This window comes from Rutidosis leptorrhynchoides, chromosome 7, assembly GCF_046630445.1.
Source record: "Rutidosis leptorrhynchoides isolate AG116_Rl617_1_P2 chromosome 7, CSIRO_AGI_Rlap_v1, whole genome shotgun sequence".
NCBI classification, from domain to species: Eukaryota; Viridiplantae; Streptophyta; class Magnoliopsida; order Asterales; family Asteraceae; genus Rutidosis; species Rutidosis leptorrhynchoides.
The window spans coordinates 116,935,942-116,951,081 of record NC_092339.1 but is presented as its reverse complement, the minus strand read 5'-3'; the positions used below and the strand labels follow the sequence as shown (position 1 = coordinate 116,951,081).

The 15,140-nt window shown below is 30.7% G+C and overlaps 1 protein-coding gene across 2 annotated transcripts; it reads left to right on the top strand.

Annotated features, from left to right (window-relative positions):
- The first annotated feature begins 406 nt into the window (after positions 1 to 406).
- On the top strand, positions 407 to 4,960 carry LOC139857675 (protein ABA AND ROS SENSITIVE 1). Of its 2 annotated transcripts, none has more exons than XM_071846499.1 (9): positions 407 to 549; positions 686 to 776; positions 965 to 1,064; positions 2,039 to 2,249; positions 2,586 to 2,805; positions 3,682 to 3,757; positions 4,048 to 4,094; positions 4,167 to 4,343; positions 4,692 to 4,960. In XM_071846499.1, the coding sequence occupies exons 2-8, from the start codon at positions 688 to 690 to the stop codon at positions 4,339 to 4,341; spliced, it is 918 nt and encodes a 305-aa protein (XP_071702600.1). In that variant the 5' UTR covers positions 407 to 549; positions 686 to 687; the 3' UTR covers positions 4,342 to 4,343; positions 4,692 to 4,960. The 2 variants fall into 2 exon arrangements, with proteins under 2 accessions (XP_071702600.1, XP_071702601.1); XM_071846500.1 differs by having other exon boundaries at positions 677 to 776.
- The last annotated feature ends 10,180 nt before the right edge of the window (positions 4,961 to 15,140 follow it).

Sequence of the window (15,140 nt, the reverse complement as noted above, 5' to 3'; positions counted from 1 at the left end):
TGTATAATATGCTTCAAAATTTGTATATGTGTTCATTCGGTGTTTTATAAAGATTGTACGTGTTGTTTTAAAATTTGTACATATGGTCATGGGGTGTTATAAGATTGTACATAATGCTTCAAATATATAATGAGGGTGTTTTATCATAATGTTGTATATAATGCTTCATATATTGTATAATTAATATATTAATATTTTTATTAAAAAATTAATTATATTAATGACATCATCATGAGGGGGTTAAAATTTTTCTTTTTATTTTTAAATTTTCTTTAAACTTAGATAATCCTTATTTATGACATCATCATTTTAGAGATTTAATAAATACTAAAATGTTTTAAAAAGTTTATATAAGTTTAATTAAAATTTAAAAATGTTATACGTAATTTATGTGAAACAAGTAAAATTGAACGTGGAAATATCAATCCTAAATTAAAGTAAGGTTCTGTGGACCTACAAAATCAAATCGCCGCAACGGAGCCGACGGCAGGACTACGACGGCGATTGAAAATTAACACAACGTTTTGCACTCTAATCACTTACCAAAAGGTAAATTTCTCTATACGCATAATAACTGTATCTCAATTTCATCAATTTACCACCTATTACAAAATACCTAATTGAATTGAATATTAGATACATATATTTAACGTTATTATCTCTACCCTAACCCTAGTTTATATAGTAATGGATGCTCAAGCAAAGAAGAAAGCACTGTATCGTGCTAGATTGAAAGCTCAAAATCAGGATAAACGTATTGATTCACCTCTTGTAAGGTATTCAATTCAATCATAGTTTATAATTTATAATTAGTTTATATCAATTGAATGAAACTGTTATATTTGCTTCTTTTTATTCACTCGTAGCTCTATTTAACACGTGTTTGAATTTGATGATGATATTATCTTCTTCTAATAATTTTAGTTTTTTAGTAGCTTATTACTTTTATGAACTATGGCTTTAGGTACAACGAATCTGACCAGCCTGTTTGTAAAGTATGTGATATTGTTTTAAAATCTGAGTCTGCTTGGAGTGCACATCAAATATCCGCAAAGCATCGCGAGGTAATATAATAGTTTAATTTGATTTGTATAAAGACTTTGAAAGCCTCGAGTGCATATTCTACTAGAAAGTTAGTCACTGACACTTCAGTTGGTGCTGAACAGCTGAATGGTCGTAATTAGATGATGCCCGTGCACTGCATATAATGCGAGTGTCATTATATAATAGTCTATTACACGAGCAATGCGGCAATGACGAATAGTTTCCAACGGTTTCCGTTATTTTTGTTGTTATTTATGGCGCTGGTGGTGCCAGAGAGGGCGATGCGTCACATTCATATTGCTGATGTTAAATTTTAATATAGTGATTGTAGACTTGTAGTATATAAATTATATCTAAATATATTATATGTTTTAAACAGTTGCCCTCTTCTCTTGTTATGATACATATATGTTTTGCGCCAATACCGTACTAATACATATATGTGTGTTTTTTATATGGATGCTTGAGTTTTTTTATTTTCTTTACAGTTTATGTCTATGTATGAGAAGGTTGTATTTGATTTAAAGATGAAATATATCATTGTGGTAGTTGGTAATGTTTAATGTGTTTTTTGTTCCCGTTTTTAAGTTCCGCATCATATGTTCCAACTTCCAATATTGCTGGAAACTATTTGCCGTTGCCATTTTTGCCAATAGTCCAATACCATCCTATTACATATATCATATATATGTAATAGTTACAATGGATGCTTGATTTATTTTACTTTCTTTTACGATCTATGTTGATATATGAGGAGGTTGTATGTGATATATAGATGATGTATGGTAGTTGATAAGTTTAGGGTGTATCTCCTTCCACTTTTTTAAGTCGCAAATTTTATTATGTTTCAGTATTCCCAAACCTTCAATTTTATTCGGTTATGATGAGAGGAATATCACGTATTTAATATTAATGTGTTGTTGTTACACAGACACACATGCTTGTTTTCTTTTCGTTTCCCTTTGTATTTTAGTTGGATTTTTGATTTTATCAGGCAATTAAAAATGTAAGAGCAAATGCTGCTGCTGCTAGTAGAGTTAATAATGTGAAGCCGGTGCCGCCTACAGATTCTGATAAACCTAAACCCGAGCGTTCTGGCGAGGCATATAAAGGTCAAATGGGGCCACCTCAACCTCAGTCAAAGTCAAAATCTGCACTGCCTTCTAATTTCTTTGATAAACCTGAGACAAAAAGGCAAGAGAAGGGTAAGAGTGCATCATTATCTTATAGGTAAAATAGGTATATGACTGCCTTCTAATTTCTATCGTAGTAGAGTCCTTTTCAAATATTTACAATGTTCACGTTTTGGTTCTTTTAAAGAACAAATATGTGAGGTTTATAACGAGTATGTAAATGCTAAAGCTTTTTATATTATTGAGATAAATGCATACATTGAGATAACTATATGACTGCATTTGTGAACTTTATGTCAGTTTTGTATTAGCTGCATATGGCGGTTCATTTGGATGCTTTTCTTTATTATTATGTAAAGCACCCATTTAATTTCTATGTACTGAATCTGGTTTTTGCCTCTCCGCTAGAATCTACTACTACGAAGTTGATGGTCAATGATAAAAAGAAAAAGGTGGTGGATTCACGAGAGAACAAAAGAGTTGAAATATCTAGTCCCATAGTGTCCGAGACTATAGGTGATGAGACTCCGGCTGCTTCTCAAACACGAGCTCTCCCTGAAGGCTTTTTTGATGATAAAGATGCTGATCTACGTGCACGTGGGATTACTCCTGTTAAGCTAGATATCAAGTAAGTTCTCTAATATGGTTTTATGTATTAATCGAATCTAGTTTTCTGATAAGTTCTTCCTAACATAAGTCATTGTCTTACTGGAACAAAGTCCATTTCTGACTGTTCCAAATTCTGTATGCTCGAATTTAGTTACTCAATCAAGTTTTGGCTGTTTGATAGACATATATAATAGGATGCTAACTTGTCAAAAAAACAAATATATTAATAAATAAATTCGAGTATATAGCAACTGTGTTTTTTACTCAAGCGCCCCAACTTTATTAGAAGTCTTCACAAGTCCTATCGAAGTAAAGTAAATTGATATATCCAATCATAATAGATTTATTTTGGGTGCACATTTAGAACTGTGATGAAGTACTTGTTTTGTTCTGTTAAATATTTGGTTATTACGTTTGGATCATCAGTTAAAATGTGTACCAAAGTATTTATTCTTACCAACTCACACATTAGGAAAATATCAGAATAGGATTAACGAAGTAAAGTAAATTGATATATCCAATCATAATAGATTTATTTTGGGTGCACATTTAGAACTGTGATGAAGTACTTGTTTTGTTCTGTTAAATATTTGGTTATTACGTTTGGATCATCAGTTAAAATGTGTACCAAAGTATTTATTCTTACCAACTCACACATTAGGAAAATATCAGAATAGGATTAACATCTGAGTGGCTGTCTCTAGTAGCACAAGTTAATATATTTTGTCATACTTGGGAATAATAATACTTTTAGGAACTTATAATTCGTATGATTATGACTAACTAAAAAGTTCTATGCTTGCTTATTATCTAATACATAAAAGGGAGTTACATTGATAAACTTTTTTCAATTTGACGAAGAACCTATTATTTAATTAATGATATAATTGACCAGAGATGAATACAAGGAGTTTGAGAAGTTGATCCAAGAAGACCTGAAAGAAATAGACAACCGAATGGAAGAAGAAGAGGTTTGCTTTAATATTCTCATAATTAATTTCGTACTTATACTTATTTCGATAGCATATGTTTTATATTTATCATTTACTCAGATTTATTTTATAAAGTTTAAGAATTGAATACAAAGTGTTCAGGTTGATTACCAATGGAAGTCTACTAATTTTTATCCATTTTGATATGTTATCCAACTCGCATGACCCACCCTTTTTGCCACTTGTATTCCTATTTGTTATATTGCCAACGAGTCAACTATACAAAGCTATTTTAAGTAACAATTGATTTTGTAATGATTATGATGTAGTATGATGCAGCTGAGACGATTGAGGAGGAGGAAACTGTGGAGCAAAAGTAAGTAGTTTTTTGTATGGAGAATAGGAACCAGCTTTAGATACAAAATTCTTTGACATACTCGTATTACAGGTCTTGCAGGGAAAGAGTAGAAATATTCAAGAGGAAAAAAATGGAGCTCAAGGCCGCCAGGTCAGCCAAGCACAGTAAAGTTGCGCAAGTGGTGAAGAAAGAAAATAGCAGTGATGAGTCCTCAAGTGATGAAGATAGTGATGATGCGGTTGACTGGAGAGCTAAACATTTGTAGAGGTAAATTCAATTTGCTCCCTTCGTTGTGTGTAGATTAGGAAATTATGATCAACTTAATTACGAGTGGGCCGATTTGTGATTTTGGAAGTTATCCTCAGGTAATTGCCAACGATCAGGCTTACATACCATTTACTTCAAAAAATGGTATCGTTAATTTTTTGACGTAATACTAACTTAAAAGTAACGATACTCCTCTTGTTGGTTAACATTTGATAAAACAATCCTTTAAACGTAAACAATAAACATAGATTACATAAATAGGAAATTGACGTAAAAAGGTTACCTTTTAATGGAATTTGCCTTTTTTTTTTTTTAAGTGCTCCACTAAATTATCTTTGTCTTTTGCAGAATAAAGTTTTTTATCAACTCCTTAAACAAATGAGTAAGATATTGGTAACCTCCAGTAGAATCTTTGTCAAAATGATCCAAGTTTCTTAATTTTCAAAGTTACCATTCTAGACTGTGACTTGGTCATGAAGAAATTGCCGTTTTACACCTTAAATCAGAGATTGGCTATTTCTTGGGAGTATATGGTGTCGTCAATATGACCCTTTGGTTTAAGGCAACATTGGTGAACAATTACAATATTAGATCTATATATATTGCATGTTCATTCTTGTGTGTGTGCACATCTTAATCTTATGGCCATTTTATATTTGCCTTTTAAGCACAAAATTCTTGTTTCTGTGATTTTCTCATGGGGCTGATCTTTTTTCAATGATATATGAATTTAATTTCAATTTCAATCTTGAGGGTGTTTTTTGCTTATGCATAAAATATCCAGGACAGAGACCAATATAGTAGTCTTATTATAGTCTTGTTATAATAATAATAATAATAATAATAATAATAATAATAATAATAATAATACTAGTAGTAGTAGTAGTAGTAGTAGTAGTGGTGGCGGCGGCGGCGGCGGCGGCGGCGGCGGTAGTAGCGGTAGTGTAGTACCGCAGCGGCAGTGTAGGCGGCAGCGGCAGCGGCAGCGGCAGCAGCAGCAGCAGCAGCAGCACGAATCAAACCACTAAAGGTAGTTATAAGCATACTGAATTATAACACGTTATCAGCACGAAGTGCTCCGTATAATCAAGGTTTATTTAAGCAAGCATAAGTCACTAATCAAGGTAATATAAAAAAAAATTCTTTAACGATATCTTCTATTATTTATTAGTAAGGTAAATATTATTATCATCATAACTAACATTTATATTTATGTTATTTAAGTTATATATGATCGGTTATACCGCCTGAATTATATTTATGTAATCTAACTTTTATTAACTTCACTAACATTTATATTTATGTTATTTAAGTTATATATGGTCGGTTATACCGCCTGAATTATATTTCTGTAATCTAACTATTATTAACTTCACTAACATTTATATTTATGTTATATATGGTTGGTTATACCGCCCGAATTATATTTCTGTAATCTAACTATTATTAACTTCACTAACATTTATATTTATGTTATATATGGTCGGTTATACCGCCTGAATTATATTTCTGTAATCTAACTCTTATTAACTTCACTAACATTTATATTTATGTTATCTAACATTTATGATTACTTATGCAATTAATCATTATTTATTTCATGCATACTAATGTTTATTCTTAAATTTATTATTTATGCATAATATGTTTATTCTCATAATCTTCGTATTTATACTAAACGTATTTATACTAAATGTATTTTATAGTAATCATATTTATACTAATAAAATTCTTTTATTAAAATGATTATTAATATAACGAGTACATAACATTCGTTACAACGGTCATATATACATAACGGTTGTTAACGTCAACTGACGACGTTACAAGGACTATATTTTTCAAATATAAAATAAACATTTTCGTTTTCACATTTTCACAAATCAATCTTCATTTCCTCAGATTGCTACTCTCAAAAAGTTTTTGTAAAGATTATTCACACAAGGATGATTTTTCTTATTGTATTGGTCATATTAACTATCATCATTGTTGCTAATATATCACCGGGTGAACTTATATTATATCCTGCTCTTGTGGTTTTATTATTTGTAATCATACCATTATTCTATTGTTTGCTACTTTAGAATTTAAAATGATTCTAATTTCATTTTATTATTTGTCTATAAATAGAAGTTGATTATGATTATGATTTATGTTCATCTTTTTGATAATAGAAAATGTCGAATTTGAAAAGGCTTAAATTTGCTCCTTTAGAATCAAGTGGGAACAACTACTTAACATGAGTTATGAATGTAGAAAAACATCTCGAATCAATCGGTATTTTAAAAACCCTGAATGAAAATAACAATTGTTCCGAACAAGAGAAAGCAATAGCAAGTATTTTTCTTAGCAAACATATTGACGAGTCCTTAGAATCTACATATTATATGATCGAAGATCCAAGTGTATTATGGAAAATACTCAAAGATAGATACGATATTAATTACAAAGAAATAACGGTGATTCATGAAAGAATAAATTTGAAGATGTTAGTAGACGCTCTTATAAGAATCCCGGAGATTCTTATTAATGATCTGATAACGTGGATCATCAGTCTAGTATTTCTTGAATACATGAACATCTTGTTTAGCTCTACAAATAAGTCCCCGAAGAAAAGAAAACGAGAGTGAATCTGTTGAAAAATCTTGATTAAATAAACTCTGAGCTACCTTGAGACTTGAATGGTTTGAATTTTCTAATATGCATAGCTTGTTATGTATCACTCATAAATAAATAGTTTTAGACCATAACGCATATGTTTTATTAAGTGTTATCTTTTATGTACTTCAGATTATAACTTGTTTGCACGTAATATAATTTGATTATCTTGCTGAAATATAACTCATTATTTGCTTATCTTATTTGAAGTTTTAGTATGAATCCTGCTGAAATACAACATCAATTAAATGGTAAAGACCTATGTATTGCAGATAGTGGTAACATACACACTATGATCAAATTTAAGAAATATTTCATTGATTTAAATCAAATGAAGGATTATAAATACTATATCAGGTCTTGCAAACTTGATATAAGGAACGGAAAAGGCAAAAATTCATATTACCAAATGGTACGAATTTTCTGATAAACAATGCTTTGTTTTCTCCCAAATCAAAGAGAAATTTGTTAAGTTTCTCTGATATATATCATAATGGATATGATTATCAGTCAATGATAACCGGAAATGAGAAATACCTATGTAGCACAGAAAAGCGCATATGATGAAAAGCGCAGCGCATATGATAAAAAGCGCATATGATGAAAAGCGCATATGATAAAAAGCGCATATGATGAAAAGCACAACGCATATGATGAAAAGCGCATCGCATATGATTAAAAGCGCGGCGCATATGATTAATGATGAAAAGTGCATATGATTAAAAGTGTGACGACCCGGAAATTTCCAACCAAATTTAAACTTAATCTTTATATGTTTCCGACACGATAAGCAAAGTCTGTAATGTTGAAGTCTCAAAAATTTTGAACTGTTTCATATATTCAATTGACCTTCGACTGTTCTCGACGATTCACGAACAACTATTTGTAAATAGATATGTGTGTATATATATAAATAATAATTAAAATATAATTTAAAATATTAAATGTTGTTGTTATGAAATATATAATAATTATTATTTATAAACATATCTATATATAAATAAAAGTATATTAAAAATAAATGTTAAATGATTATAATATTTGTTTGATGCTTTGATTGATATTAAGCAAGTTAAATTCAAACTTATATGATTTTTAAAAATAAACGGTGACACGAAAATGAGTAATATAAATTTTAGGCTTATTAAAAATGTATTTAGGAACTATTTGTTGAATTTTAAAACTTTTTATATTTTACTTGGGATTAGGGGTGAATAATTAATGTAATTTTTATTTAATATTTATTGATCGAATTTTATATCATAATGACCAAAATAAATAAATGGACTTAATTTAAAAATTTAGGATTTTTAGGAACACTTTTATGTATTAACTGTTTAGCAATGGGCACGATATAATATTCAGTTGAAACTGTCGGTAGGATATTTCTATAAGGTGGCTGCTTCACTATTTTGAACACTGTTTTTGCACGTTTAATTAACTTACAAATTATATTATTATATATTTCTCTTACTCTTTTTCTTTCTCTATATACGTATGCATATGAGAAGTGATAATGCTAAAAACGAACATATATTTCATAGCATTATTCCTCAAGAAAGACAAGCTTTTAGTTGCAATTGTTCTATTTACAAGTGATATTCGTTTAAATAATAAAAGGTGAAGACAAAAGACAGATTCGACGAATTGAAGACGCAAACGACCAAAAAGCTCAAAAGTACAAAAGACAATCAAAAAGGTTCCAATTATTGATAAGAAACGTCTCGAAATTACAAGAGTACAAGATTCAAAACGCAAAGTACAAAATATAAAATTGTACGCAAGGACGTTCGAAAATCCGGAACCGGGACCAGAGTCAACTCTTAACGCTCGACGCAACGGACTAAAAATTACAAGTTAACTATGTATATAAATATAATATAATATATAATTAATTATATTAATTATATATATATTATATATATATTATAAACCGTCGGTAAACAAAGAGCCAAACTCCTCTGAGCTGTAAAAGTAACCTCCGCGACTCGCGGAGTTTGAAGGCAAAATTCACCGCGAGTCGCGGAGCCCCAAAAAACGAAAATCCCTATAAAGCCAACCGAATTCTGATCACAATTCACAATCTTTTTCTTCTTCTTATCATACGTAAACGATATATATATATATATATATATAATTTATATTTTAATTTTAATTATAATTCTAATAATAAGGGTATGTTAGCGAATATTGTAAGGGTGTAAGTCGAAATTCTGTCCGTGTAACGCTACGCTATTTTTAATCATTGTAAGTTATGTTCAACCTTTTTACATTAATGTCTCGTAGCTAAGTTATTATTATGCTTATTTAAAACGAAGTAATCATGATGTTGGGCTAATTACTAAAATTGAGTAATTGGGCTTTGTACCATAATTGGGGTTTGGACAAAAGAACGACACTTGTGGAAATTAGACTATGGGCTATTAATGGGCTTTATATTTGTTTAACTAAATGATAGTTTGTTAATGTTAATATAAAGATTTACAATTGGGCGTCCCTATAAATTACCATATACACTCAATCGGACACGATGGGCGGGGTATTTATATGTACGAATAATCGTTCATTTAACCGGACACGGGAATGGATTAATAGCCACTAGAATAATTAAAACAGGGGTGAAATTACATTCAAGGGTAATTGGTGTAATTGTTAACAAAGTAGTAAAACCTTGGTTTACACGCAGTCGATAACCTGGTGTATTCATTAAACAAAGTATTAAAACCTTGTTACAATTCGAATCCCCAATTAGTTGGAATATTTAACTTCGGGTATAATAATAATTTGACGAGGACACTCGCACTTTATATTTATGACTGATGGACTATTATGGACAAAAACCAGACGGACATATTAAATAATCCAGGACAAAGGACAATTAACCCATGGGCATAAAACTAAAATCAACACGTCAAACATCATGATTACGGAAGTTTAAATAAGCATAATTCTTTTATTTTATATTTAATTTCCTTTATTTTATATTTAATTGCACTTCTAATTATCGCATTTTTTATTGTTATTATATTTAATTGCATTTTTAATTATCGTACTTTTTAATTATCGCAAATTTATTTTATCGCACTTTTATTATTCGCAATTTCATTATCGTTATTTACTTTACGCTTTAATTTAAGTCTTGTATTTATTTTATATTTTACATTAGGTTTTAACTGCGACTAAAGTCTTAAAATCGACAAACCGGTCATTATATTTTACATTAGGTTTTAACTGCGACTAAAGTCTTAAAATCGACAAACCGGTCATTAAACGGTAAAAACCCCCTTTATAATAATAATATTACTTATATATATGTTTGTATTTTTATAAAAGTAAACTAATATAGCGTTGAGCTTTGTTTAAAGATTTCCCTGTGGAACGAACCGGACTTACTAAAAACTACACTACATTACGATTAGGTACACTGCCTATAAGTGTTGTAGCAAGGTTTAAGTATATCCATTCTATAAATAAATAAATATCTTGTGTAAAATTGTATCGTATTTAATAGTGTTTTCTGCTAAAATTAATAACTATTTTATATACACCTCGCATAACATCAAGTATTTTTGGCGCCGCTGCCGGGGAGACTCTTAAAAGCCGGAAGCGGAACGCTAATAAAAAAAAAAGAAGATTTTTAGTTAACTTTTATTAAAATTCGTTTTTGTAAAAAAGAAAAACAAAAATATAAGTATTTTTAAGATTTTGTTAAATATTTCAGTTTTATAAGTTTCTTTATTTTTAGTTTAGTTTATAAAAATATAAGTTTTATTAACATAAAAAAAAAGATATATATATAAATCTAGTTTTAATCATTTTAAATATATTGTTTTTATTTATACACATATTATTTTTTTTTATAAATAGAAAAAATTAAAAACAGAAAATAAAATAAATAAATAAATAAATAAAGAAAAACGCGTTGAAATTATAAGCTGTCAGCTGAAATTTGAAACCCCGCGACTCGCGGGGTTTGATGTTTTAAATACCGCAACTCGCGGAGCTTCTCTGACACGCGAACAGGAAGCCCTAATTCAGCATTAATTACAGTTTATTATTAATTATAATTATTATTTAACCCTAATTATTATTATTATTATTATTATTAGTTTTATTTTTACTTTTACTTTTTATTTAATTTATGTATTTAGTATTAATTAGTTTTATTAAATTGTAAAATTAGTAGTTTTATAAAATAAATAATATAAAAATAATATTTTTATAGAAATTGTACTTTTTACAACTTTTTGTATATTTTTATTTTTTGTCCCTTTTTAATCGTTGTAGCATAACTTTTGTATTTTTAGCTCATATTTAATTTTAAACTTAGTTTTTGCTATAGTTATTTTTACTCCTAGATTTTTAGGCTTTGCCGTAGAATTTCTTAAGTGCTTTTTCTTTAGACTAAGATTTAGGTGCTTTAGAATTTTGCGACGCCATTTTAAGTTTTAGTTTCTTTTTAAGTTATTTCCATTTGGGATTTAGTTTTTCTTGTAAGCTTTAATATTTTTAGACACCTTTTACTATGTATCAATTATCATTCCAATTAGTAATTTCAATTTGCGATTATAATTTTAAGTTAGTTGTAGTAATAAGGTTAGGTTAGTCAAGTATTTTTAAGTTTTTATAAGTTTCTTTTATTTTTCCGTCACCTTTTTTTTTTTTTTTTTCAACCATTTTTCTTTTTCGACCTTTTGCGACGAACTCTTTTTCTTTCTTATTTCTCGCCATTCTAGTTTTTAGGACTTAGAATTTTTTCTACTTCTTATCTAAATTTCTTAAAATTACGAAAATTTATTTTGAGTGGTTAAATTGATAGACATCAAAATTTTCTGGTTCGTAGTAATAGTTGGATTTGTACGTGGACCGGGTTATTGGAGCCAAACAGTCCACAATTATATTGAGACCAAACGAATCCTGCCCCTCTGCTGCATCTTTTGGCTATTCGAAACGTGGGCAAAATCAGAAAAGTCTATTGATTGGATAACTTATTATAATTTTTCTTTCCTTTTAAAAACTAATAGGATATTCAGTGAATGCACCGAGCAAGACGTTCATCACCTTTTGTACGTTCACCACCTGTAACTAGATCAAGACATTTAGCAAATATAACCGCCGTTGATTTTTCTTTAGAATCGTCATCCAGTCGACCAAGTACTTCAGTTCAAATTTCCGATAATCCATTTTTTGAACCCGACCTCACAATTGAGAATCCGGAAAATATTCAGGAACGGTTCCTAGATCCTGAACCATTAAACTTTCCTCCGGAACCACCAATCATTCAAACAGAGATTGTTGAGGAACGAACCATTAAATCAGAATCATCTAGTGATACCGATTCAACAAATTCAATTATGGAGAATCTGGAACCTTTAAGTATGGAAGACCGAATGAGAGCTAAACGCACTGGCCAAGGTCACGCAATTACTCATCCAGACATTAATGCGCCAGATTATGAAATCAAAGGACAAATTCTACACATGGTGACTAATCAATGCCAATTTAGTGGTGCGCCGAAGGAAGATCCAAATGAACATCTACGTACCTTTAATAGGATCTGCACACTATTTAAAATCCGAGAAGTGGAGGATGAACAGATATATCTCATGTTATTTTCCTGGACTTTAAAGGGAGAAGCCAAAGATTGGTTGGAATCGTTACCTGAAGGGGCGATCGATACATGGGACGTTTTAGTTGACAAATTTCTTAAACAATTCTTTCCTGCATCTAAAGCCGTAAGACTTCAAGCAGAAATTGTTACGTTTACACAGAAACCAAATGAAACTCTATATGAGGCATGGACAAGATATGGAAAGTTATTAAGAGGATGTCCGCAACATGGTTTAGACACCTGTCAAATAGTACAAATATTCTACCAAGGATGCGACATCACTACAAGAAAAGACATAGATATAGCAGCTGGTGGTTCTATTATGAAGAAAACCGAAACTGATGCTTACAAAATTATTGATAACACTGCTTCCCACTCACATGAGTGGCACCAAGAAAAAGATATCATTAGATCATCTAAAGCAGCTAGAGCCGATTCTAGTCATGACTTAGATTCCATTTCCGCAAAGATAGATGCTGTGGAGAGACGAATGGAAAAGATGACTAAAGATATTCACTCAATACGAATTAGTTGTGAGCAGTGCGGAGGACCACATTTGACAAAAGATTGTCTCAGTATTGAATTAACAATGGAACAAAGAGAGAATATTTCATACATAAACCAAAGGCCTGGAAATAATTATCAGAATAATTATCAACCGCCAAGACCGATTTACAATCAAAACCAAAATTATAACAGAAATATTCCATACAACAACCAACAAGGTCCTAGCAATCAACAAGTATCCAATAATACTTACAATCAGCAAAGACCTAATTTTCAAAACAAACCACCACAACAAACCGATGATAAAAAGCCGAATTTAGAAGATATGATGACGAAGCTAGTTGAAACTCAAACGCAGTTTTTCACATCTCAAAAACAAACTAATTAACAAAATGCTCAAGCATTTGGAAATCAACAAGCTTCTATTCAAAATCTGGAACAAGAAGTAAGTAACCTAGCAAGGTTAATAGGTGAAAGAAAACCGGGAAGTCTACCTAGTGATACAAATGCTAACCCCAGGAATGAAACAGCTAAAGCCATTACCACAAGAAGTGGTACAACACTTAAACCACCTGAAATACCTGTAACTTCTGATGAAACTATTCCTACTCCACAAGAACCACAACCTGATCAAGATAAGGAAAAAGAACCGGTAGTTGAAAAGGTTAATGAAGACAACAAAGTTAAGGATAAACCTTATGTTAAACCATACCAACCACCACTTCCTTACCCGAGTAAAATGAAGAAAGAGAAACTTGAAGCCGAGCAATCCAAATTCTTGGATATGTTTAAACAGATAAATGTAAATCTTCCTTTCATTGATGTGATTTCAGGAATGCCAAGATATGCTAAATTCTTGAAAGATCTAATCTCAAATAGAAAGAAAATGGAAGAACTCTCGGCTGTTACTATGAATGCTAATTGTTCAGCAGTGCTGTTGAATAAGATACCAGAAAAATTATCTGATCCAGGAAGTTTCACAATTCCATGTTTTCTGGGTAGTCTTAGTTCAATAGAAGCATTGGCAGACTTAGGTGCTAGTATAAATCTAATGCCGTATTCACTATACGCTAAACTAGACCTTGGAGAATTGAAACCAACCAGAATAAGCATACAACTAGCCGATAGATCAATAAAATATCCTAGAGGGATAATGGAGAACATGCTAGTTAAAGTTGGTACTTTAGTATTTCCAGTAGATTTTGTTGTTTTGGACATGGAAGAAGATTCTCAAGTTCCTCTCATATTAGGAAGACCATTCTTAAACACGGCTAAAGCAATGATAGACGTGTTCGGTAAGAAACTGACCCTAAGTATAGAGGATGAGAGTGTTACCTTTTCAGTTGATAGAGCAATGCAACAACCACAATCTGCAGATGATACATGTTATTATATTCAAACTATAGATGCACATGCAGAATTATTAGAAGAATTTCCAGAATTACAAGGAACAGGAGAATGTTCTTTAGGAGAAGGTAATGAACCAATTGATGAAGCTGAAATGTTAGCTACACTAATAGCTAATGGATATGAACCAACAGCAGAAGAAATTCAAATGCTAAAAGAAGAAGACAGATATCGATATAAATCATCGATAGAAGAACCTCCGAAATTAGAGTTAAAGCCACTTCCAAACCATTTGGAATACGCTTATTTACATGGTGAATCTAAATTACCTGTAATAATATCGTCTTCTGTTACTGAAAATGAAAAATCACAACTCATTTCTGTGTTGAAAGCTCATAAACCAGCCATTGCATGGAAGATTCATGATATTAAAGGAATAAGTCCTTCGTATTGCACACATTAAATCCTTATGGAAGAAGGTCATAAAACGTATGTGCAACGCCAACGAAGACTAAATCCGAATATGCAAGATATAGTTAAGAAAGAGATTATTAAACTGCTAGATGCAGGTTTGATATATCCAATCTCTGATAGTCCATGGGTAAGCCCAGTTCAATGCGTACCTAAGAAGGGTGGCATGACTGTCATTACAAATGAGAAAAATGAGCTTATTC

Coding starts and splice junctions, on each gene's coding strand:
- LOC139857675 (XM_071846499.1), top strand. CDS start 688: ATGGATGCTCAAGCAAAGAAGAAAGCACTGTATCGTGCTAGATTGAAA. Junction 777..964: donor ATTGATTCACCTCTTGTAAG/GTATTCAATTCA, acceptor CTATGGCTTTAG/GTACAACGAATCTGACCAGC. Junction 3,758..4,047: donor ACCGAATGGAAGAAGAAGAG/GTTTGCTTTAAT, acceptor ATTATGATGTAG/TATGATGCAGCTGAGACGAT.